General features: G+C 38.1%; 1 protein-coding gene across 2 annotated transcripts in view; it reads right to left on the bottom strand.

Annotated features, from left to right (window-relative positions):
* SLC25A13 (solute carrier family 25 member 13) overlaps positions 1-27,047 on the bottom strand; it is a 98,062-nt gene that overhangs the window by 31,002 nt on the left and 40,013 nt on the right. For both annotated transcript variants that reach the window (XM_026842113.1, XM_026842112.1), the window contains exons 5-12: positions 20,001-20,140; positions 13,282-13,428; positions 11,588-11,726; positions 10,657-10,750; positions 10,386-10,470; positions 8,126-8,210; positions 7,511-7,669; positions 1,350-1,402 (exon numbers count right to left, since the gene is read on the bottom strand). In XM_026842113.1, the coding sequence (XP_026697914.1) occupies positions 1,350-1,402; positions 7,511-7,669; positions 8,126-8,210; positions 10,386-10,470; positions 10,657-10,750; positions 11,588-11,726; positions 13,282-13,428; positions 20,001-20,140 (902 nt within the window). The remainder of the gene's footprint in view (positions 1-1,349; positions 1,403-7,510; positions 7,670-8,125; positions 8,211-10,385; positions 10,471-10,656; positions 10,751-11,587; positions 11,727-13,281; positions 13,429-20,000; positions 20,141-27,047) is intronic.

Here is a 27,047-nt window from a genome sequence, read left to right as displayed (position 1 = left end):
CAAAAAAAAAAAAAAAAAAAGCCCTCCAAGTCCAATAAATAATTACTAGTTTTTGCTAAGAAGTGAAACCAAAGGCCTGCACTACTTATAAACAAGCAGATGAACTGAACAAGTTGAATAAGCTTTTAATATTTTGGAGCGAGTCTACAAATAAGTTTTCAGTAAGATTCTTAAAATGTACATATATATGTATGTATCTATCTGAAAGTGACTTGTATGCCACTTGTAATGTTCACAAGTCAGATATAAACAGTCACTTCATGCTTTTTGTAATTAAGTTTGTATCAGGCAAAAATCATAGAATTGTAGAATTGTTTAGGTTGGAAAAGACCTTTAAGATCGTCAAGTCCAACCTAGATTTAACCTAGCACATCTACTCCTTTTAAATACCTGCAGGGATGGTGACTCAACCCCATACCTGGGCAGCCTGTTCCAATGACTGACAACATTTTCAATGAAGAAATTTTTCCTAATATCCAGTCTAAACCTCCCCTGGTGCAACCTGAGGCCATTCCCTCTCATCCTATCACTTGTTACTTGGGAAAAGAGACTGATACCCACCTCACTACAACCTCCTTTCAGGTAGTTGTAGAGAGTGAAAGGGAGTGAGTCTCCTTTTCTCAAGGCTAAACAACCCCAGTTCCTTCACCTACTCCTCGTAAGACTTGTTGTCCAGACTTTGTTCACCAGTTTTGTTGCCCTTCTCTGGACACGCTCCAGCACCTCAATGTCTTTCCTGTAGTGGGGGGCCCAAACCTGAACACAGTAGTTGAGGTACGGCCTCACTAGTGCTGAGAAGAGGGGGAACCACTTGAACCACTTCCCCAGTCCTGCTGGCCACACTATTTCTGACACAAGCCAGGATACCATTGGCCTTTCTGGCCACCTGGGCACACTGCTGACTCCTGTTCAGCCAGCTATTGACCAACACCACCAGGTCCTTTTCTGCCAGGCAGCTTTCCAGCCACTCTTCCCCAAGCCCAAGCATTGCATGGGGTTGTTCTGACCCAAGTGCAGGACCTGGCACTTATCCTTGTTGAACTGGCCTCACCACATCAATCCAGCCTGTCCAGATCCCTCTGTAGAACCTTTTTACCCTTAAGCAGATCAACACTCCTGCCCAGCTTAGTGTCATCTGCAAACTTACTAAGGGTGCACTTGATTCCCTCGTTCAGATCACTGATAAAAATATTAAACAGAACAGGCACCAATACTGAGCCTTGGGGAACACTCTACCACTCTTAATATGCTGACACATTATGGATAAAAATCCTTCTTAACACACTAATTGTAATTAGATGGATCTTACAATGTGGAGAAATGCAAAAACAATCCATTTGCAAACTTACGGTAAGTTTTATGGCCTTCTCTGGTGCTACTCCTAATAGCTGCGGTAACAGACCTGTAGCATGGAAATAGAGAATTCAATGCATCAAGTAAGTTGGTATTAACTAAACAAGTAAAAAAAATATATGTAGAGATCACCACCTAGAAACGGGCAATTTTTACAGCAATTTTGTGTTCTTACATTTAATGAGTACTTAAAACATTCCATTTTGAGAACAAACTTTGTGCTACCACTTCAAGTGCTATCACTGCCTATATGTATTTCTTTAGCTTTTTTAAAATCTGTGACATTAGCTCACTTCATGCTCAAACACTGCTACAGATTTGCCGACTGTGTTTCAGTACTCTGTGCTAAATTAACATTTATTTTCTGCACCTTCACACAAAAGTTAAGTTTCTAATTAATTTTGTGAAATGCACAATGCTTCTACTTCAAAAATGTGTGCAGTACCTTTTTCTGTCAAAAAAAAATTACATTAGGTGGCAGGACCGAATAGGATAGGATTCAAAATAATGAAAAACATTCAAACATGTATGACTGCATTCTTAAGCTCTCTGCCCAGCTAACTCACCAGTTCTTAAAAGAAAGGAAGTTAGGCTGCTTTCTTCCCTGCTACGGAATTTCCTATTCTATTTTGTTAGAAGTGATGCACTACAGAACTGTCAGTGGGAATCTCCAACTAGCAGCTTCACTTGCTTGAAATGAATGGTTGATATTTTGTAAACTTCTGGACAAGGTAACCTAAAAACATGCAAAGCTTACCAGCTAAGCCTGAGGCTAGAATGGTGTTGCCAGCTTTCATCCGCAAAATGAAATGAGGACACCGTTCAGAAATGTGAGAAAATCACCTCAGATAGAATTCCTCCCGAAGACCCTGTTTGTTTTAGTAGCTCAGGCAGCATCTTTGGATACTTTCTACAATGCCTGACATTTTCACCTCTCCATGATTTTATTTTTTGGGGAAAAGACAACAATTAAGGTTCCACCTGTAAGAGCTAACTTGCCAAAAAGCATTCTCCCAAAGAGCTAAATATCAGAATAATAAAGAGGGAAAAAAAAAAAAAAAAGTACATGCATTGGATTAGTGTATTTTTCCACCCAGCTACCATCCATCAGCTGATGCTCTTAATAAGAAAATGACAATGGAGAATAACACCATTTGGCTTGTGGTAGCAGGAGGGCCAGCCATATTTATATATTAATGACTTTAAAATTTTGTACCTGTATTAGCATTCTTGTTTTCCAAGTGTCAAAAAGAGTAATAAATTGTGTATACAGCTGACATACATATACACCTCACATTTACCCAAGACAGATATGTTGAATTATGATCATATGGCTTAATACTCAAACAAAAGAATACAGTAACACTATGTTCACATACAGTTGTTCGGAAAAAAGATAGATTCTATAGAGTAAGTTAAATTTCAAAATTTGGATTTCTTAACCAGTTTTAGTTGCAAAGGTGACTTGAATCCAGACTTCAATGAAAAACCATCGAGACAGACAAAATTGTGTAATTAAATACTATATTTTTTGCAGCACTCTGAAGAAAACATAAGGATTTTTTCAGTTTTAGCCTTATACAGGCAAAATTATCTTTGTAACTGCTATGGCATTTACATTTTGCTATAGGGCACGTGTGGCTTCATATAGACATCATGGTTAATGAATTTCTCTCTTCAGAGATTTAAAAAAATCCTATATATTTTACAAGCACACTACCTGACCCTAAACCTAATCAAGTAGAATTAGAGGAGGTCTGTAAACAGGTATGTAATTCCAAAAGAATCAGGACACCATTAATTTTAAAATCACATATATTACTACACCTAAGCCATACATAACATGACTTTGAAGCTGTATCATACCAAATACAAAAAGACACTCTAAAATATCAAAATATAAAGTTATAAAAATAGTTCAATTGGAGACCTGTATGAGCCTCCAGTTTTGGAAGCAACATAAGCAGGACAAATCAAATTCATTTTCACTAGACTGATTTGAAGATGACCTTTTTACCATTTTTCATCTCCTAAGACACCTGTTAAAACACAGGAAAAACTAGTTTATCTTAGTATAAGTTGGTTTTTCCCCCCTCCGGTCCATTCCCTTTGCACTCAAATCTGAATGGGACTGTTACAACTCAAAAACTTTCCATAAAACTTCAATGTAGGAGAGAAAGATTAAATAGAATAAGTTACAAAAAAACCCAACACCAACAAACCTGAATTGAACAACCGAAGACCCAGAGCTTTTTTTTTCTCTCTCTATTTCACGCACGATTTTATAGTATAAAAGCGCTTTGAAAGTTTAGTTACAGATAACGCTGTGTATGTGTACTGCAAGATAGCATACAGTATTCTAAAAAAGGCAGCATTAATTTTAATACTACATTTTATAGCTAGGCCTACTGTCTCCAACAGCTTAGGAAAGTAGAGGGATTTTTCATCTGCTCTCATATCAATGTAATAAAGCTACCTATAAGATGTACCTGTGCATTCTATATGTTATGACCATCAAAACTAAATTCTCTTTATTATTTTGATGGCAGCCCTGAAACACTGTTGAAAGATTTCTGAACATGATAAAGATAGTAAGTTTTGGAAGAAAGCAGCACATCAAAGGACACATATGAAAATGTCATTTTTCTGTTGGGGTTATCCTGACACACTGCGAATTCTTCAGTGTTACTATGCATTAGCAGATCAGCAATATGACACATACACAGATGCAGGACAGGCTTAGAAATGTCTGACAGTGTCTTAAAAACGTACGCCTCTTATAACATCAGAGAATAACATTTTGCACATAGGCAGCCTGCTAGTGTAGTACACAGCAAACATGCTATTCAACCCATTTTTATATATCCAAGGGTTTTTAGTAGCAATTACCACGTACCACTTCATATTTGACACTGTCATAGTAGGACTCTATGGGAAGGTGAAGGTATATGCAGGCGAGCTCCAAGAGCTGCATTCAGTTTGCAATGTCATAGAAGTTACTTTCTGAAAGCAGTCTAAATACATTGTGAATATACAAACAATAGCACAGCTGTAGTGATGGTATCGAGTAAAATAAAATCTTATTTGGCCAAAGTATTTTTTTCAGATGTCCAACAGTGAAACTTCAGTTTCACACTGTACTGTACTGGATGTCACTGTCCCTTCATATTAGAAAAACTCACTGTCTGAAGGACTTGTTGCTCAGTCTAGGTAAAATATTTGAAACCATCTGGACATCTAATAGAAAGGTGGTAACAGAATACTGCCAAATTTTTCTATTACAGGATTCACATGAGAAATTGTACAACTGACCAGAAGTTCTTGTTCAAGCACAGCTCTTCAGACTGGAAGTGGAGTATTTCTTGAAGATTTTGTGCTTTGACAGAACTTTGGATAAGTACAGGCTTTTACCTCCGGCACTTTATTACATACTTCCGGAGGAAAGTTTCTGTCAGTCTTGTATCATTAGCATGGGAATCCATCAGTAATATTGAAGTTGCATGATGAATGAATGATTAAAATCTAAGATTAGATGGCATCTGGAGTCACTGCAGTGCTAGAAGCACCACAAGAAGAAATAAAGCAAGTTCCTTAAGAGCTAATGATCACAGGTGACAGTCTTCAGCAGCATTTCCTGCCTTTTTTTATCCTCCAGGAGAAGTGGCATTAACAGCATGGCTACTGAACATTTTCAGGAGCTACATTTTATCTCTGGCACTTAAGTTTCCCATAAAATCCCTATCAAGTATAGGTGAAGTAATCTCTGCTAGATGCAGTGCTTAAGACTGTGAAGCATTCTGTGACTCATCAGATGGACTTCTGATTAAAATAATATTAAGAAATGGAGCGAGCCTCATCAGTTGGAAGGGATGTTGACAAATCACAGTTTACAAAATTTTCTTTTATTTGCATATATATGAATACCTGTGCATTTCTAAATACGTATTTCAGGTATAAATGTAGATATAACAGTAAATTATAGGTATATGAGATGAGTATTCTTTTCAGCCATGCTGAGAAAGAGACAGATGACAAATTTATCCCAGATGTATAGTCTTTAAAAAAAAGAATTAATCTAACAACACAGCATTCAAATAATGCATATCATATTCTACAGGGATTTATATCATGTTTGGGGTTTTTTTAATATCAAAGTATCTTCTTGATGGAAACACTGATTATCTTAGAACCAAAATGACATTAAAGAAAATATAGTACTCTCTTTATATCCACAAGATGGTGTAATTTATCCTTATCTGAGATGGTGGGTTAAAACATGGTGGTTTTGTCCTTTTCAAGTTTAGAATAAAATAATGATAGAAGAACGAAAAATCAGTTCACTTCACTGGAGGGAAATATGTGCCTTGTATTAAAAATATCATCTGAAATGGCTGAGTTCAGAGTAGGCTTTATAATTCCTACTTGCTTTCTTTCAGTGCATTATGACAGAGAGAACACTGATCCAAATGTTTCTACTATATGTTTTTTATAAGGTTTTGCATTACTATTCAGCTAATCAAGAGAACTCTACCAATGACTACTCCCTCCTCCAGTGGGGAAAAAACCTCACATTTACTTAACTCTGAACGCACCACAGTGTAAGAAAGAATACCACTTATTGATGAGCAGCAAAAAGTAATGTATTCTATAGTTTGTTTTACCTAGTGTAGTACTTAAGACTAGAATGAGATGCTGTATATTTACTGCATTAAACTGGGTCAATATACTAATTTATAATATGTTCCTTTTAAATTTTCTTATCCTCTCAAGCTTAACCAGAAACTTTCATTCTGCACTCAGATGCTCAACTTTCTCCAACATCATCTCCTTAGAAAGCAAGCAACAGTCCAAGAGAACTGCACAGAGGAAGCTCCACATTTTTAAGGAGTTTTCACTATTTGACTTTTTTAAAAGAGAAGTTAAATCGGGGTGCCCTTTAAGTAGAGAATCTGCAGAAATGTTTGCCTCTGAAATGATGGTGTTCTTTGTCATCACATGATTTCTACTCTATAATCCAGAAATTAGATTATTGCACTAGATTTAGAAGTTCAGCTCCACTAAACTTAGATTTCACTATTAGGTACTCCTTGGAAGACTGAAACGTAGTAAAGGGCATGGGGAACAGAAGGACAAGCTATACTGCTGAAGGTTCATAAAGTTCCCCAAATTTGGCAACGAAAACAATCACTCTAAAAACAGAACAAACAAATGGAGTTAAGTATACACATCTATGACATTTCTAAGGGGTTTTTTTCCAGGTGAAAAAAATCAATGTGTTTCAGAATTTCAATAAGACAGAAGAAGATAACAGTGGAATTCTGCATATTTGTTCTTTTAGGATCCTGAAAGAAGCAGACAAACGTTTTCAAGGAATACATTTTGTTCTTTAGTCACTAACTGGGACTTTTGACGATTCTGATTGCTATAAATTCTTACAAAATAGAAACCATGTCAATACTCTTTATTAAATTATCAGGCCTACTCAGAAAAATTGCCTTAAACTCAGTCAATAACAACAGAGCCTTCCCATCTGCAATTGTGCTGAAATAATTACAAAGTCTGTATTTTGTGCATAAGCTACTTAGCTAACCTCCAGTAACTCAGGTCATATGTTAAAGAGCATAGATGTATCACACCACTTAGTTTTAATGTTGTTTCACACATTGTTTTATAAACTTACTTTTTTTTCAGGTGCATATAGCTCTGCCAGATCATAACAGTATTTTACTGAAAAAGAGATCTGGTTAATAACAAGGTGCCATATTTTCTCTATTTTCATGTTTTTAAATAGAAAGAAAACAGATCAGGAAGAACACTGAAACAAAAGCACAAAACCGGATGATTTAACTTCTTACCAAACAGGACAAAACATTCTTGGTACTAAGGACTGCTAAGGAAATTAAAACTTGACTAACTGTAGGAAATAGCAGGTTGTTGCCCTATTTCAGATGATGAAGGAAAGGACAGAAAGGTCCTACAGAAATGTTCTCGTTAAAATTAAGTTTTAATTATCAAGAAGTTTGCAAACCCTTCAACCTATAACAGAGTAGAAGCAAAAGCACAATCCAAGCATAACTGAAGCTTTTACAAAAATCCAGTGTCCCACTGAACTCTTATTAGTATGTTATCATTAGTATATACCACCTTTTAAACTTACCTCTATAAAGCCCAAAGAAACCTTCATAACGTAGCACTTTCTTGAAGCAATCAAAGCTGTTTTTATACATAAGTTCTCCCACAAAAGAGCCTGTAGAGCGCTGGTTTTGCATTCGAGTTTTTACCAAATCAATTGGGTAGACTGCAGTGGCTCCAACAGCTGCAAATAAAAATCAAACTCTAAGAAAACATGATTTGGCATTTGCAGTGTTTGATTGCAACTCATCTTCCAAATTTGCATCTCAAGTTGTATCTTTTTTCTCCACAATATATTGTGGATACATTAAACTACCTGCCACAGTTTTAACCAAAAGCACTTCCTGGCTCTACCTCATTATTAATCCGATTCTTCTGAAACTGGTTTGGTGACAAATCAAATAGTAACACCGTCTGCAAACTCCAACAGCTTGTAAATTCCAAAACTCTTGTAGACCAGATGACCCCAACCCCTTCCCCTTCGATCTTATAGTCATCCCATCCCTTAGACACAGCTCCAAGGGAAAGACTGGGAAGCCTTCCACACTTAAGTGAAAGGCAGAAGGGGAAGGAGGGCTGAAGAAAGAAGTAAAAACTCAAACAATGAAGATGAATATTCTTTTGCTCAGCCATGACTGACCTCCAGCAACTGAACCAAGGGCAAACCTGTAGGCTGATTCTGCAATCTGGATGAGAATAGGTCGAGACACATCGCTTGGAGCTTTCTGTCAAGGCAGGATTTAAAACAAAAAGACAGACAAGAAAAAGAATCAGAACCTCATATTTCATGAGGGAATATGTCATGGTCAGACAGATATAAGTATACAGATACCTGCAAAAAATCCCACATTATACTGGAGATTTTGTTTTCAATTATTTCTTTTCCACTGATTTCTAAGTGCCACATAAGGTAGCTTCTTCAGATTGGAATAGCAAAGAAAAAAGAGTGATGCTACAACAAAATTATACAACCCCAAAATCGATGGTCTAAATGTGCATATGAGGGCACACATATTTTATCTTAAGTCATTAGTTTTTTACAGCTAAAAGCAACACCAGTTTGGAATTCCTTTCTACTGTCACCAAAACAAGGTATACCTATTACTTCTCAGGCTATCAAAACAAGTATGTTCATACACATTAGCTAAAGGAAAATAAGGTTTCAAAAAGCACCTCCACTATTTCATTTTGCTTACAGTCTATGAGTACTAGATTTAACCCAATGAAAAGCAAATTTCAGAAGTGCTCCAGATGTAAAATTGATTTCTAATGAAAAAAAATAATTAGGAAAACACAAGTTCTGCAGAGGTGTTAAGCCTTCCAGACTTACTATCACCTTTTGTAATATTTTTTTTTTATGATACTACAAGTAAAAGGACAAAATAAAAATAAGGATACATTTCTTACTGAAAATGTGTCCAGGTATTAGCTAATATTCCAGTGTAGCTGGAGTTGGTCAGAAAATAAATGGATGGAATCAATGTAGCTGAAAATTTTCTCAGTCTCAGCATCAAGCAGCTAACATCACAAAGGAATTGGATGGAAAAATGAAAAGGTAGGACACATATACAGAAGAAATGGCAAGATTTATGCAGGTTCATATGTCCTAGCCTCTTAAAATGGCATAAATCATACTAGCAGACAGTGGTCCCAAAGCAAAAATTGAAGAAGCTGATAATTTCAGAATAGTGCTTTTGGCTACATTTTACTGCCACCTATTGTAACTTAAGTTACTTGATATTCAGTCCAATGCAAATGCTTTTAACTCCTTTAGGAGTCTTCTAGGAATAGATGGTGAGATTTTGGGAGCCAACTCATTTGAATTCATCCCAGCATAGTCAACATTTAGTCACTGCTCAAACAAACAAGAAAACCACCACCCCAGATACTGTCTTGCAGCAGTGGTGGGGGTGTTCACACATAGGGGATGGAGGAGAAGAAGAAAGAGAAGCAGAAGAGACACATGTGTACACGCACACACACAGGCCTGGCTTATGGCCTGGTAGTCCTAAAAATGTAGCCTGCATCAACTCATTGTGGTCAAACTGGCGTCTCCACACAGACCCAGAGCAGGAAAAAAAACCCAACAAAAAAACCCTTAGCCTCATAAGACACAAAGTTAAGACTGCCTTAAAATAGAGACAGAGAGAAACAGAAACAGAGGGTTAGTTTTCAATCTATCTGGATATATTTTCATTGACACAAGTTTCTAAGATACCCTAAAATAAGATGAAAACTAAAAGATAAACAGGTTTGACATTTAAAGAACACCCCTATTTCTTTTTGCCTCAAAGACAATACAAGTTCATTTGCTGTTATACCACTGAAAGTCAATATCCTTTAGGTTTTGGAAATCTAGAGAATATTAATGCTTTTACTGAAACTGTGATGGTAGACTAAACAACATCTCTCCTATTTTGATATTCAGCAGAGCATAAGGCAATGCAGAGAATACTGTGAAGTGAGGAACGTGCACGGGTGGTCAGAACAAGGGCTGCCTTTAATAGGCTAGATGCTGAATTTGCCATCCATATTCTAAGCAGGAAATCTTCATTTCTCATTTAAAAGAACAGAGAGCAACAGAATCACAAAACATAAACACCTTAATTAGGTATACACCTAATATTTACTGAATGGCTGTATGACACTCATATACAATTTATCTTTTCAAAGTAAATTATATTTAATCTGTCAAAATGCAGCCTAAGAGAAAAGGGCACAGAGAAGAGATGGAGAGGACATTCAACGGGTTAAAAATAAATTCTAACAAGAAGGTATTCCTCACAGATATTAAAGACGCAAGAGAAAAGCAACTTAGCTGACAACACAGAAGGAGTCTGGCTGTCTATTTACCTGGCACTGGAAGCAGATAACAGAATCACACTGGCTTCTGTTCTTACCTGCCTCTGAGCCTCAGCCAGGTTGTAGGGCAACGTCCCTTCCTCCAGAGGAGCAATTCTTTCAATATCAGCTAACGTCATGCGCCTGAAGAAATTAATTCAGCTTAGCATTTGCTCACAGATGGGTTTTCAGATCACAAGAAGTTACCTGCACATGGCCACTACACTACACTCTCCTGTTTCCCAACACCACCTCCCAGTCATTTCAAGAAGGAAAGAAGGGGAAAGGAAAAGAAAGGAAAGAGAGGAGGAAAGATAATTCTCCACTTACCCCCGTGGCTCATACAGATCTGCTAACTGAAACAAGATGTCAACCTCCATGGGTGTAACCTGACCAAATTTCTGAGCTGCCAGAACAAACTCCTCTGCAACAGAATAAAAATACAGAAAAGAAAACCTAATCAAACCATAACAACTAATCCAGAGCACCTCAGAATTGTTTTTCATTTTAGTATTAAATAGAAGATGCTGGTGGGGGAGACAGAAGGAGAATAAAAGTGACCCACCACAGAAGTGTTCCTGCCACTACATAAATATATGTTTTAAATCGTCGTTTTAAACCCTTCATGCAAATAAGTACAACTCTCTGGTCTTAAAGCTTAGCACTATCAGCAGGATTTAGGATATTTGACATACGGTATCAATCAGTTGCAGGTCAGAGGGAAAAAAATAAAATAAAAAGCAAACAGAAAAAAACCCCAGGAGTCAAGAGATGTGGAACTTTTCATGCATAGTCCCAGTAGGCCACATTAATGAAACTTTGGCGTTGCACAGGGAATTCTCTATAAAAGTGGTTAGATATAGCAGATAACATCTTGTTCCAAGCTTGTAGATCAGCTTACTGTGCCGCCAATACAAGTTTATGGAATTCTTCAACTACCCTTGAAGGTCACTTTAATAGGCTGCCAATTTGGCAGGAGTCCTAGGAAGTTTTTTAAACTTTTAAATATCTTTACATACTTTACTCACCCTGCCCCCACCGCCAGTTTACTAGGACCTTTTTCTGATTGAAACAAAATGAAAAACCTGGAGGGTGGACTCCAACAGGAGTGTACAAAACTGAGTGGTGTACCAAGGAATGCTAACAAGGCAGGGTTTCCCCCCCTCCTATTGATTTAAAAGCATACAGATGAGGTCTTTCCCTCTACCCGCCCCAACGAAACGCCCAAGGAAACTTCCAGACTGCAAATATTTCTACCAACCCTTAGTGACTTCCACATCTTTTCTATTTCCAGCCAGAGTACTGTAGATCTTTCTAATGAGCTCCATGTTGTTAAGAAGAGAATTAAATCCATTAAAATAGGAAAAGCTGACCTGATGGGAAGTGGTACCTCCAGCAGCCTAGAGTAGAAACAGTAAAAGAAGAAAAGAGAAAGGAGACTGTTACAAGACTACAAAAAACCTTGAGATAAAGACTTTCAAACAATGCTACTTTACAAGAGCAACAGTAGCACAGGCTTGCTTTTTTTTAAAAAACTGCAAAATAAAGAATACTATGGAAGATTCTTATGTTACTGAAACTAATCATGACCAGAATGTAAAACTCTCCACTCTACAAACCTAAATAAATACATATGCAGGATTATAACAACAAAACCAGTAGTAATTTACAAAGTTTAAGTTTCAGTACTGCTTCAGTTGGAAATGTTTCATAAGTTTACTTACTTCTAGTAATGAGGAAATCTACTTCTACATGTAAAATACATTACTACACAGAAAATTGCAACAAAATCAAAACATACTCTGAAAAAGGTCAACTGAAACATTTAAATTCATAGGCATTTCTAGTCATGGAAAACCAGCAGTAAGCTCTCAGGCTTATATCAGGCAGTCAAACAAAATGGGAACAATAAGGTTGGAACAGTTATTCATTCTCAAATGAGAACTGAGCATAAACCTTTACTTTAAAGTGGTGTTGAGTCTGCACACAGAAGAATTATTGGATCAATTCCCTATTTAAAGTATAAGATTGGTGATCAAGCAAATTTCTGAAAATAATGCATAAACTTGTCAAAATTTAATTGACCTTGAGGGAGAATTAAAAATCAAATCTTATGTTTTATGAGGGAATATATGACCCAGGAAATCTGATAACAAGACTGGGGAGAGAATCAAAGAAGAAAGTATCAGATCTCATTGTCAGTCCCAAAGTCTTTTGGCAATGTTTTTTGCTGTATGCTTCCAATATTCTACCCAAAGTCTGCAATTCTCATCACTTCACACATCTCCCTGGAATTCTCCCTTGCAAGTCAAAGCAGAACTGATTTCTTTAAATCTGGATATGGCCAGACTTTGGATTACTTGGAAAGTGCTGCTACAAATTCCCAAGATTAGAAACTGTAGTCAAAACTGAATGTACCTTTTTTTTTTTCTACTTCAGTGAAATTGCAGAATTATAATATTTCATTTGATTTATCCACTCCAAGCTGAAAAAACATGTACATTCAAGAGTAACAATTATCAGTTAACATATAGTGAATGTCCTTGGGTGATGTTCCAGTTCATACACTGTCCCAAGTGCTTGGAAATTACACTCAGGAGCTTAGAATTGACATTACAAAACAAGTCCTTTGAGGATGACTTCTTGATTGGGATGCAATGGCATTTTGACATAGTTGAGTGACACCATCTACTATGATGGAAATAGTCAGGCAAATTCCACATTTGTAGGCTGCTACTAAGGTCTATCTACCTGCTCAGTCTTTTGTCTCAGGAGACCAGGAACATATTCTGCAATAAGGGTTAAATTTCATATGTGTAGATAATAACTGCTAAACTTTAAAATATGCATCCATAAACTGGACTACATGCCATATATAGTGGTCAATGTACATAAAAAATGAATCCTACTTCTGTATCCCAGGTCTTTGACAGTTGGGATACCAGAACTACTCACAGCTACTAGACATTCTTCTACAAATGGTGTCAGCATGTGTGGCCGGATAGTGACCATAATGTCCCTGAAGTCCATAGCTGTGACTCTTCCAGCCTGAGCATTGTCTCTCTGCACAAAAGCTTGCTTTGCATGTTCTAACTGTATCTCCTGAAAACATATGGAAAAAAAGAACAAAGTTAGGTTCAAAATCATCACCTTAATAATTAATGTTTTATATAATGCAATCCTACAGTATATCTCATACTTAATAAAACACAACTACATGTAATTTAATTTTAATTGGATACTGGATGTGTAACTTTCAGCCTTTTCTATCGGTGGCATATATGTTCTCTATCATTGATTGAGCTCAGTATCTAGGACAACCATCATGATTTCTCTGCTGTCTGGACATTAGGTCATGCAATTCATTTAACAAAGAAATGGACGACACATATCAACACAACAGTGCAGGTAATCTCCCACTCATGAACATTAAAGTGTTCCCTGATGTGCATTATCCAGTTTATTGCATGTGTCACAGCAGGTCAAAATACTTTCTGTAAAAGCGTTTGCTACTCCTTGAACGAGGACAATGCAATCATCAGAGATTTTCACATAGACACCCACTAATCTTGAAAGCATTCCCTCAAAAAGCATCCTCATTTAAAACATAAAGTTATTTGTCTACAAAAGACACCAGCAGTTTAATTTAGAACTCCTTGCATCGCGTCTGATTAAAGATCAGTTCTCAATATTTCATCAGTAGTAACAGGCAGAGATCAATCACAAGCATTATCTGATGCAACCACCTGATAATCTCATTTTGTGATTCAAATGTATCCCTGAGAGAAAAGGGGAGAAAAAAAAAAAGGCATTTAATCTCTCAAAACTGTATCTTTCCTTACTGTGACCTTCACCCTTTCTTCATGAATTACCGTTAGACTACTTTCTTATTATTTTTCATTTAAAAGGAACAATCCTGCACAGATAGTAACTTGATAATACATATGAACTTTTTTTGCTCAGTTCTACAGGTTTGTTAAAACCAGAAATACTTTTTGGTGATGTAGTAAGACTTCCCAATCTATACTTCTTTGTTGAACTGAGGAAAAGAAATCATCGCCACGTACTCTCTTTAAATTTCAAGGCTTATAAAAACTTTTTCACTGGAAATACAGTATTTAGTTTGAATCAGTTATTCAGAAAATGGAATCAGAGCAAAAGTATGCCAGCAATACTAAGCAAGTTTTGCAGTGGACCATGACACTACCATATTAATTCCATTATATTTGCAAATATATGCCTTAAAAGTCATATTAAGCCAAGAGTCAGGCTAGTCAAGAACCATCAGCACAATGTATTCACAGTGAATAGGATATCCTCTAAGTTGGTATTTATCTCACAGCATTCAAGGGAATAGAGAGTGAAGAGTGAAAGGCAAATTCAGCCAGTACAGGATCAGACCTGCCGGAGGCGTCCAGCCACCATCCCTCCTTCTGCTCATTCAGCTTGCACCATGGCCACTGATGCATGCTGCCATTCCTACCATGTCTTTTCATTTCAGCCTCCTGACCTCTCCAATTTTTAGTCCTAATTTCTAATCAAAACACTGTACCCTGGCCCAAAAGGTATGATTAAAACCTCCTAATATATTAGGCAGAAGCAGGAAAGAGGTGGGGGGAAAGGACTGATCACTGTTTCAACACTGCATTTCACTCACAGAATTATTCAGAAATTTCTGCTTTTGATGAGAAACGCTTGTGGGGGTTATAATTAGAACTGTTATAATTCCAGTTCTGTCACGTTTCCTTTACATTACAGCCCCCTATGTGGAGGTGTTATAATTCAGCAATAATATTCACTCTGGCTGGATGCAGCCATGTAAGCTCTTGCTTCACACCAATTGTGACTATAATTTCAACAGAAATTTGGAAGCAAGCAATTTTGGGAGATTTACAGTGGGAGGAGCACAAGAATACTAAAAAACTTGAGACAGGCAGCTTCTCAGGAGGCAGAGAGCTCTGAAGAGAAGTTAAGTATAATAACTCTTGTATCCCTACTCACTACCTGACAGGTGGACAGGTATGAACAAATTAACAAAAATGTTTAAGTGGCAACACCAGCAAAGAAAAAATAAGTTTAATTTAGCAGAAAGATTACATGGGAAACTGTGAATGTTGCTTTCTTCTCCTCATTCAATTTGTTTTAACCACTGAAACTGCTGGCAGTGTAGTGCTGGCAGAATCCAGTACTAAAATGCAGTAAAAAACCTGGGCACCACTTGGAGCAGTCCAGTCTATTACCATCTGCGTACACCTGTCAGCAAGTTTGGAGGTGTGTATACCATTGGTGCCACCTTGGCTGACAGTGGTGTCTCAGCCACAGAAGCAAAGCAGGACTCATGTTCCAGAGAGGTACCTTGAGCATGTTTCTTGTCATCACCCAGCTAATTGCAAAAAGGCTGTTAGTACTACAGCTGAGTACAAGCCAAAACACACCATCCTCTCCTTGATTCCCTTTAATCTTCTTCGTACCTGTGGAACCCACCAGAGAAAAGAATTATCCCACTTGGTTAAACACATGGTCCATTTGCCCATGTTCTTGTCAGCTAGGAAAGAGCCACTTGGCCGTAGATAGACAGAAAGACAAAACTCTTGAATACGATGATGTCAGTCTCCTGGAGCTCCCTATTTGCACCTCCTCCTTAGTTCAGAAATGGAATGGTTTAAGCATAGTTCATATAGATGGAGAAGATTCATCCCACCTTCTCAGAAAGGTAGGGTCTTTTTAGGCTACAGTTATTTTGATCTGTGCTACACATTTTCCAGTTGCACTGAGCAGAAAAAAGCATAGGGGCCTTCAATCACACGACATTCCTAAACCATGACCATGGCAGTGACATGGGATACAAGAACATGCAGATCAGATCATTACATGGTGACACACTTAGCCTCAAAACTAAATTTCACCTATAAAGTCTGTCACAAGAAAAACAGACAGATGTCACTTCTTTAAAGACTGTACATTGCATAACAATATAATAAACTCCATGAAGTGTTTAACTCAAAAGAAAGGCTACCTATTCCCTTAGTCTCCAAGCCTGAAAGCTGAGACATCTCACAGCATGATTATGTTTCAAAATGAGGCTCAGTAGCTACTACAAATTTTTCACAGAAATCTTTGAGGTGTTTGTAACATTGCCTATGCTGTGCACACGCAGCTAATATAAAAAATAACCTTAAAAATAAACTGGAAAACAATAAAGCAAAGTTGTAGTTTAGAGATGCTGACTTGCAAAAATTTTTACTGTTTCACCTATTTCAGTCCAATATTGTTTATCTAGACAGATTAAGTTTAAAGAAATACAATCCTCATTGCTTTGCAATATAAATTACACATCCTAATGAACCATTTCCAACTAGACATTCTGTAAACGTAGATACACTTACAAAACAAGCTTCTCCCTTGATGATGGAAGTCCAGAATTCCCCCAGGTAGCATAAGACTTAGTGAAAAATTAATTTGCACATCATGGCAGTCACGCTGGCACCAGAATTTTCATGAAATTATTTCCTATCTAGAGATTTTACCTCAGCTTTCACTTACAGCTCATTAAAAGCTTCTTTACTTTCCCCTTAGATAGAAATTTATGTTTGGGTTCCATCCCAGTGGATCTACAAGTCATCAGACACAGCACAATCCTTTCCACTGGAGTAGATCCTAGGGTTCAATTATAAAGACTACTACTTCATCAACTAATATGCTGGGCACAAATAAATTCCCAGACAATGTGGAAATGGATTTACCAGGCCCACATATAAGCATATGTTAAAATTCATCCTGTGGAATAGATTTACACACTGAGAAAGGGGCCAATGTTGCTCTTTGTGAAGCAGACTTGCCACTTAAGCAATGATGGAACATGACCATATCCAAACAGATACATAATGTAGATATATGACCTAATTCTAAGCTAGCAAAATGAGAAGCAAGGTAAAACAACACACCTTGAGCTCCAGGTTGATGCAAATGGATTGCTAACTCTGTTAGAGACAAGCAGTTTGGAGGCTATACTTTTGGGCATCTCTGTTACTGCAGACAAAAAAGTGCTGGCAGGATATAAATATTCAAAATCCCATATAAACTCTTCTTATTTAAAGCCAGAAGAGATCCATCTTGTGCATGGATAAAATATACTAATGTTATTTTCCATGTACCTTCAGCTTTGCCAGAAGTTATGATTAGCCCAAATGCTGCGACAGATAATGAATATGTAACAACTTTATGTGGCATAATAGGACCCAACGTGAATGAATTTGAATCTAGCTGGATTGTTTCATTAAAAGTTGTAAATTGCATTGTACTTACAAAGCAATACCTGAAGCGCCTTACAGAACCATCTGGTCCATGTTAAATGCAATGTAAAGAGCATTCACACATCAGGAATGCAGAAAGGTAATTTGGTATCCACTGTGGTCTCCTGCTGTCTAAGGTCCAAGGTCTAGACATCAGACTAAGGAGACTGACTCACGCACAGGCAGAATGTCAGAAGGAAAGGCTGAGTACCAAAGGTTACAGAGCTTAAAGGAAGACTTCTATGTCTGTGAACACTAACTCTCCAATTTGTGCTGAAAGTCATTTCTGTGCCCAAACTTCAGTAGCTATAACACAATGCTGCAAGTCAAGAATCAGCAGAAAAACTTAGGTGTTTCAAAGATTTACAGTTCTAGAAAGTGGATAAACAGATGTACCCAATTACTGTGACTGACTGAGCATCCTAACAGACTGTGCTGATAGCAGACAGCTTCAGCAGAGTCTTAGGACAATTAATTTATTTGAAAGCCCTTGCTGCCTTCACCAATGCTGACACCATCTTTATTAGAACTTTTTCCAAATCTCACCTCTCCAGAGGACACCCAGAATAGCCATCCTTATTCTCCAGGTTTATGCTCTTCCTCCCAATTTCTGTCCTATATGGATCAACACCAGAAGGGCTGTCTGGCTCACGAGGACTACTGACGTGTTCCAACACAACCTTTTACTCTGCACTGCAACTAGCTAAGATTCACTTTTGCAGTAGAGCCAGTTAAAAAAATAAAGGCAGGGGCAAGACACCCCAAAACCAAGTAAAATTCTCCCCAGAATATAATCACATCCAAGAAAAATCCTTTCAGACAAGAAAAGAGAAACACCCCTCCACGGGATAAGAAAACCTAGTAGTTAGGACCTGTTTCCAAAGTTAGAAAACTGCCTTTTGCATCTTGCTTTTCCTAATTCAAAGAAAAACCACAAAAGAACCCAAAGACACAAAGAACAAACTCAAATATTCCAAATACCCAGCCATGAGGTTACAGGCTGTTCTAGGCCTGTGGCTCTAACCTCTGTCACTGCACCCCTTCTCTGCCCCTTTTTGGCAAAAACTGTCCCTTTTTTCATTCTGGGTTTTTCTTCAGGTTTTCCTCAGATCTCTAAACAGACAGACATATAAGGCAAACAGGATTGGTACTCTACTAAGACTGTGATTTTAATCCACAAAAATCAGGATATATATCCAGGGCTTATTCTGTAGTTGGAAGGAAGTACTAGAACACCAGAAAATGTGGCCAGAGGCATTTTTTCCTAATCAAGTAATACATCTGCATTTTTATCCAAAAGAGGTTCTAGTTCACTATTCTGTCACAGAACTGGTTTATGTCCTAGCTGCTTAGGAGTTATAACAGTCAATACAAAACCTAAGGGAATACAATTTAATCATGTGATACCCGACGTCCTCTTCATACAAAGTTAATTAGGCTCTGTTCTACAAAGTCAATTTAAAACATTTGTCTCAATAGCATTATCTTAATTATTCCTCATCAAAATGATACCACCCCCTACTGTGAACTAACATACTTGTGTAAACAAGAAAAAAAGAAACCTTGCAGTCTTGAATCAGATTCCCATTTTAAAACTCTCTAGTGTAAATACTAATACAGGCATTAAGTATTCAGAAGGAATACAAATAAGAAACTCACGTGTTTCATCACTTCAAGGATCACTTCTACTGAAGACTATTTTTAACTGTACTGCTGAAATGCAGATAATCTGTTTATTTTTTTATCAGCACATTTATTATACTTTCTGTAACAAAGTACCCCAAAGTACGAATAGCCAAGAATTCCTTCCAAAACAGAGTATTTTATTCTCTATATACCACAAGCAAAGCTAAGTAGCATTCCTTATCTGAGATACTCTTCATTCTAAAAATGTCAAAAGAAAAGAAGTGTGTGGAAAGGGCTTGCAGCAAAACATCTTTATTGGATATCAGCACTGAATTAAATATACGTTTGGTAAACATGCCATTTACAGACAAAAGTACTTAATACCAGTCTGGCAACTGGGTCCAAAATGTTCGATACTGTTACTTAACATTCTTTAACTCATGGATTTAAATACACAGATGATTTTCAGAGTTCTATGTTTTTAATTTCATGCCCCTGTCTACCCAACAGTGTAGAAAAAGATTGCCTTCTGCACACAGGTGTCAAAAACAATAAGAAAAAAATAGCCTGAATCAGCAATTTTACCATAAGGGTATTTTATTTATCAACACACTGTTAAAGCCCAGCACTCTGTAAAAGCTACACTTGGTTTATCTTTCAACTTTCCTACCAGTGTAGTATTTGGCAAGTGCGCAAATACTTTGATTCTTGCATCCCTCTTATTACTCTTGATAAACTGCATTGTATTAGACTCACCAGTAAAAACTGGGTGAACTCCGCATATGTTAGGTGCCTTTTTCTATCCTTTCCAAAATGCAGCTGTACGAACTCCGAATTCCAGTTAAAAGGAATGTGCTGATGAATCGTGGTCTGGCCAAAAACTTGCTTAGCATCCTCTGGGAAGAAAAATGTTAATTTAATAATAAAATAACAACAGAGACAAGCATATAAACAAACATGACATTTTCTAACAGGAAAGCAATACTCTTCATATAAATTAGTAACATATTGTAAAACAAACATAATTTTTTTGTTTACCAAAATCTTCATAAACTTTTGAACACCCTCATAAATAGTTTCTGAATAATCTTTTTATTTGTGATGTTTTATACTTACAGCATTTGATTAAAGGAGACTCAACTACATATTTCAAGTTCTGAAGTCAAGCAAGAAAGGATTAAAATTAAAAGACAATTTATAAAAAGATGACTAAAGCTAACCAATTTTCAACATAATCTTTTCAAGCTGCTAACAATGAAAGTTTTGTGTCACTGTAATTCAAGCTTTTGTATTATTCCCCGAGTTCTCTACATTCAAACAAATCAACTACAAAAATACCAGTATTTGAAGATCTATTTTTCTGCAGTTACCTTACAGGAGCAGTGACATGCAGGACAGGGGATAGGGGGGATATGGCAGTCACGAGCGCAAACTTATCACCACTTCCAGCACTAAGCAGACTTTAACCCTAGACCTCTGCTACAAGGAGGGGGGGCAGCACGACAAGTTTAGTCACACCTAAATGCAAGTTTCACAGGTCAGTTCCATTCAGTATTCATAACTGGGCAATGATTTATTACGGGCTTGGCAGATTTTTTGGTAATACATGGCATTTTTGGTGAAGAAACAACTATTTGAAACACACCAAGTTGTACAACCACTAATAAGGACCATATAGTGCTGATACTGGACTGTACCTATTTTAACTGATGGAAACAGCAACAAGATCTGAGCTTCCTCAGATGGTGCTTGTCTCACATGACGGTGCCTGCTTCGATGTGAGTCTGTCTCAGCCAAAAATATAGGGCAAAGATATCTTCTGAAGACAAGCTCAAGGCCAGAGGTTCCCAGCTGCTACACACCTTCCTAATTGCCATACGACTCCTCTAGCAACACCAGACAAGAGCCAGTTCTTGTCTCCTGCTAGTTCCTGTGGGTGCAGAGAGCTGGTTCCCAGGAGACACTCCCTACCCACAGGCTGGGCCAGGAGCTGGTCTCCTGCTCCCTTCACGCTTTGTGTAAAAAAGACCAGAAGCCCAAACCCTGAACTCCTGTCTGTCTCTGAGAGCAGCAGAGCTGGAGCCAGTTCCCAAGCGTGGCTGGTGCCTGGGGTTGAGGAAATCAGCACAGCTTTGTTCCTGCCTGTGTGCAGAACAAGCTGGGAGCCACCGCACTGGAGCCAGCCTCTGCCTACCAGGCAGGCCTGGGAGCTGCCTTCCAGCTCACCCCAGTGCCACAAGCAAAGGCGGGAGCCAACATCTTGGGACTGTGAGGTCCTGTCTCCTGCACAAGGTGAGTTCTGGCTTCTGGTTCAGCCCATCCCAGTCAGGCACAGCAGCTCTGTTGACCTGAGGAAACACAGCCAGGGTGGAATTTCCACTTTTAGGCAAGGAAGCAGGAAAAAGTGAGAGCAGGGTGGCACAGATGAGAGCCAGGAAGATGACAGGAAGCACCCAAGCAAATGAAGGATAAAGACACAGGAAAAAATGGTCTCAAGGAGGTGAAAGGGGCAGGTGTCCTGCTGCACAGACACAAAAGCACTGCAGTTGATCTTACCCACGAAGACAGCTTGTTCTAAAGTGAGGAGGCTTCACAGAGACAGCAGAGATGATACTGCAGACCTCTTCCCATCCCTCAGCACAGTCAGTAGTTTCATCTTTAAAAAACATACCACCCGCTGATCCCAGGGAATCAGTGGTGAAAGAGCAAGTTGGATTTAACTTACAAACAGAAAGACTGACCCCAGTTAACCTCAAATTCTTAAAATTCAGAACTTCAAGTCCTAATGTCATATGAGAATTTTCACCAAGCAACGTCAGTGCCCCCAGGACAGCACTGTTCATTCATGTCTTCAATCTCCATCACAGCTGGCCTGGATCTTGACCGTCAGCATTCTCCAGGAGCAAAATTCTGCTCTAAAGGCAACAGGAAGGAAAGCCAATTGGTTCAGGGTGAGGTCCTGTCCTTCTACTGCAAGTCTCTTATTTAGGATGTTTCCTACTGACACAGCTTGAGGGACATTGCTACATGTCACTGGAGATCACCTTTATAAAGTGCCTGCTTTCTGCCAGATCTCTTTCAAACAAAGCGACCAGCATGAAGAAGACAGTCTGTCCTGCCCAGAGACAAGAGGAAATGAAGGCTGTCTCTTCCTGGTAGAGAGCACTCCGCATTTCCAGTGAAATTAAGATATTCCCAGAACAGCTCCAGTATCTGTCTCTTGCACAGAAATCAGATGCTCATCTGCTTCCTCTGTTCCTCTGGTCCCACCTCCTGAATTTCCCCAGAGCAAGACACTGACATTTTTTGGATGAGATTAGGAACAACCCACCTTTACCAAAAGCTATGTTTGGTTGAACTCCAGATTTGTCTTTGTCAGAGAAAAAATGAGCTTTCTTACTTGATGCAAGGTAAGACAGGAAAATCTTAGCTAGTATAAAAGCAGTCTCAAATTCCTTTTGATGGGGCCAGGCTCCCCACAATCTTTACTTCAACTTGTTAACATATGAAAGTTACAGAGTGTCCTCTGATTATGCCACTGTAATTTTATGTTAATTCATTATCATACACTAGCTATCTTGAAGAAACAATGCACCTTGCTGCCTCAACTCTGTGCCTTGCAAACCCTCCTTAGTTGGGGCCCAAAAGAAGAATTCCAGCTCAAGAAAATCAAACATCAGGAAGTAAAAAGAATGGTAATGTCAGACTAAATACAATGTTTAATTATTGGCATGATAAATGGCAAAAGAACCCATGGCAATGCAACTCATCAAGACACCTAGGAATATAGTATGGTCTATATCCAGGGCATCTGCATTCCCTTGTCTATTTTAGAGATTAAAGGCTACATGCATACCTCAGAAGTTAATGTAACTACAAATATCCCTCTGAAGAGTCCAATCAGGAGATACACACTTTTTTCCTATGACTTGGAAAACACAGGCTACTGCATTAGTGTAGGTATTTAGTACAATAGTCTGAGAACTCCCCACACTACTCGATCTTTTCAAAATCATACCATGTACTGATCTCAATATCACCTGGCAACTAATACCAGATACTTTTCTGACAGAGTGCATGTTGGATTATACAGTACAGACAGCTGACTGGAAGATTGCCTACTGTGTTTCTAACTGATTCTTTGATGGCATGAGACATGGTATCCTGTTTGCCACTACTTTTTTACACACACCCTGTACTTCCTTTTCACTATTTATGGTTCATAAACTCCTATGTATGCTCAGCAGACAGTGGTTTTCCTCTTTCCTCGCTAGGTCTCATCACCCATTCATCTACAACAATGTCACTGACTCAAGTCTCATCTATAGTCAGATTGCCCGATTCAGACATTAAAGACCATTCATACTCCATGGAGAAATCTTACGTGTTTTAGCCTGTGATTTAACCAACAAAAGGTATTCAATTACATACTAGAACTCACTCCAAGTTACTGTTCAGTTCTAACAGTATCATCTCCTAATCATCTAAGTCCAGTATTTAAATAAAAAAAGGACAACTTTAAAATGTTGTTTTGCCTTAAATCTGCAGCTGGAGTTCCACAGTCACAGAATTACACACAGTAAAAGACAGAGAAGCAGCAATGTCCTTTAGTAGCCAGGAGTTATTTTGTTTGTTTAGACTGTATTTTAAAGGAACCTGTTTCACAGTTACAGAATAATCTGATGGAAAGGGCATCTGCATGTCATCTGGTCCAACCTCCTAACAAAGAAGGTCCAACCAGGTCAGGTTGCTCAGGGCCATGGCCAGATGAGGTCTGAGTATATCCAGCAGTAGAGATTCCACAACTTCTGTGGGCAACTGTGGTTTGATCCTAAACCACTATTTAATCAAAACATCTGATAAACAAGCTTTTAAATCCATATTAAAACAGTTTAACTGTTTTAGTTTTAAAAAGGCAAAATGTTAATGCTCCAGTGTCTAGAGCCAGAAGAGCACAAGATCTAAAGCCAGAAAAAAGATACAACCGTGTTTGCATTGTTTGAACCAGAGTTGTTGGAAAGAAAACAAACAATAGATTGAAGATTTTAAATATTCACTTTTAGAAATCCATGCTGTCATTTGTCAATCTTTAAAAAAATTAAACTTCGAAACTCAATTTTAAAACTAATTGCAAAGCTCTAAAACAAATAACTGTTTGTCCCTGAGCTGCCTTTAATTAAAAAACAGATACCTTGTCATTGGTTTTTGATCCCTGTACAGAAAGAGCTGTTTTATTTTCCCTTCAGGTGAACTGCCTGCTGGTTTACAGTGAGCGGTTTTGGTCCTTTGAGTCCCGGGGACTTTCTTCTCTCTGGTGTACTGATGTGTATGCTTAAATGCTTATTGTACAAACAAGTATACTGCATTCACATTTCCATACAGTGATTAAGAATTGGAATAAAAATGAAGCATGCTTTGGAATAACTACAGGCACTCTTGACACAACACAGACCAGCAATTTTACCAAGTGAAAATTATCTATTTGGAAATTTGAAATCTTAAAGGAAAAAAACTGAAAATCATTCTCCCACTACATTTTACATTTAAGAAAAGTCACCTGACAGAACAAGCTACTGAAATCTTTACAGTGTACAGCCCATAAGTACATAAATTTTTCACGCAATGTCAAGTCTCATAAAGTTAATACTATCTCAATGTAAAGCTATAAAAAAATTCATGATATACAAAAATTTCTCTGCCCTTACAAAATAGCTGCAACACTTTTGCAGAAAAGCTATCATTGACTTTTTTTTATGTATGTTACATGTTCTGTACATTTTATATATGTTATACCTTTACACAATTAAGCAATTTGTGCATGGTATTAAAAACCTGTAACAAAGCCCTGGGCCTTCAGAAAAAATTAGATTACCCTGATGATATTGGTAATAGCAACTTCTGTGAAGAACACAGGCTACCTTCTACAAAAAGGAAAATAAAAGACAAATTTGAAAATACATGAACTATCATAAGTCAACAAGAGTACCGTATGCACCAATAACCTTTTCAAACCCCTTCTGGCAGTAACTGCTTCTATATTCATCACACTTAAGGCCCTGAAAGGGAACATATGAACATTATAGCTGCAACTTGTATTAAACAAAGCAAAATTAACGCAAAGAGTGTGGAATAGATATTTTAGTATAAAGAGATAAGGTTTTTAAACCTAAATATGCAAATCCCCATCATTCTGCTCAGACAAAGGGTGACATCTTTACAAAATCATGTTTTGTTAATGGTTAAGCACTTCTGTTCATGCATTTGGAAACAGTTGCCTTTAAATGGCTGTAATAAAAAGTGCACCTTTTTTTCAGTCATTTAAAATAAATTCCACACAGAAGAAAAGGCAAAGAACAAGTCCAGTTGGCCAAATTAAACTACCAATGAGAGTAGCTGCCTCACCATCATGACTAGAAAATCCTAGCACCTTGCCAACTGCCACGCAAGACTTGACCTAAAGCTCAGTGGAGATGAGAACAGAATGATTTCCACAGGCTTTGGTCCTAACTGACCATTTGAAACAATGACACATTTTCCATAAGCTTCATGACCCTAAATGCACCACCAGGTTCTGCAACCTCTTCCCCATGACCCACCCATGAGCGTGAGGGATCAGGGTCCAGGCAAAGAGCTGCAGGGGAAAGAGCTGGGAGAAGCCTCATCTCAGGTTCCTGCTTCTTTTTGCCTGAGTCATGCTGTAGGGATGCCTGCACCTCAAAGACCCCAACCCCCTGACTTGACCTCCCAGTCTTACCTGAGACCTGCCACTTCCCTCTATGGACAGCTGACCCTGGTCGCTGTCACCAGACCTGCTCTTCTGTCCTTGCTCAGGTAATGTGGGACTGCACCCCTGTCAATGAGATCTGTGCCCATGTGTCGGCCTCTTGGCACCCTGGCTCGGCAGCAAGCTCACCTGCCTGGTGAAGCAGCCTGCCCCAGCTGCTCCTGGCCACAGAAATAATACAATGAACTTGTGCAAAAGCACACGTGTAGAGACACTACATATATATATGTCAAAAACACCCAAGTAACAATATTTTGTATTACCTTGTTTTACTGGAATTGTTGGTATTTATCCAAGGTTTAGGTTGGCTTTTGGGTTTTTTGTTTGTTTTTTTTTGTTTGTTTTGTTGGTTTTTATTTACTGTTGTGAAGTTCAAATACACAGCTAGTTAATAGCTTATTTCCATCCTTCTACGGTATGGCACTAAGGGTTCTAAAATGATGACTATTTCGGACAATACATCTGGACATCACATCTTAACAGCTAAGACGGGTAGACCAAGTATTTGGCTGGGTTGTTCATTTATCCCCATTCACTGAGGGAGGTACAAGCACTACAATCACCTTCTTAATCTCCACACTGCCTTGTCAAGGAAATGAGTTGAAATAGTTTTACAGTGGCCATGCTGTAAATTAAATAACACATTGGAATAGCTTGATTACTAAGGATTGCAAAGGAAAGGTACCCATCCCTCCAATTTCCCTCAACAAATCAGTAAGAGCAGGAAGGGCTGTTATAGCCATCTTTTTCCACAGGTTAGAAGCCGTGAAATAATACACTAATACTGTATTTTCACTGCCTCTTTAATTCTTTGCAAAACACAGGCCACAACCTATCCTGCAATTCTGAATAAAAATTAAATTAGGTTCTTTCCTTCTTCAAATATTACAAAGAAAGTATCTGGTAGAACACTCAAACCGAAGCTGGCAGAGCAGAAACGGAGCACATAATTTGAAGATAATGGGATTGTATTACATGACTCAAGAAGCAGGAGGGTGGGGGGGCTGTCTCTTATACAC

The sequence above is a fragment of the Athene cunicularia genome, assembly GCF_003259725.1.
Source record: "Athene cunicularia isolate RWA chromosome 2 unlocalized genomic scaffold, athCun1 chr2_part1, whole genome shotgun sequence".
NCBI classification, from domain to species: Eukaryota; Metazoa; Chordata; class Aves; order Strigiformes; family Strigidae; genus Athene; species Athene cunicularia.
The sequence above is the reverse complement of the archived record's forward strand: the minus strand, read 5'-3'. Positions and strand labels throughout refer to the sequence as shown.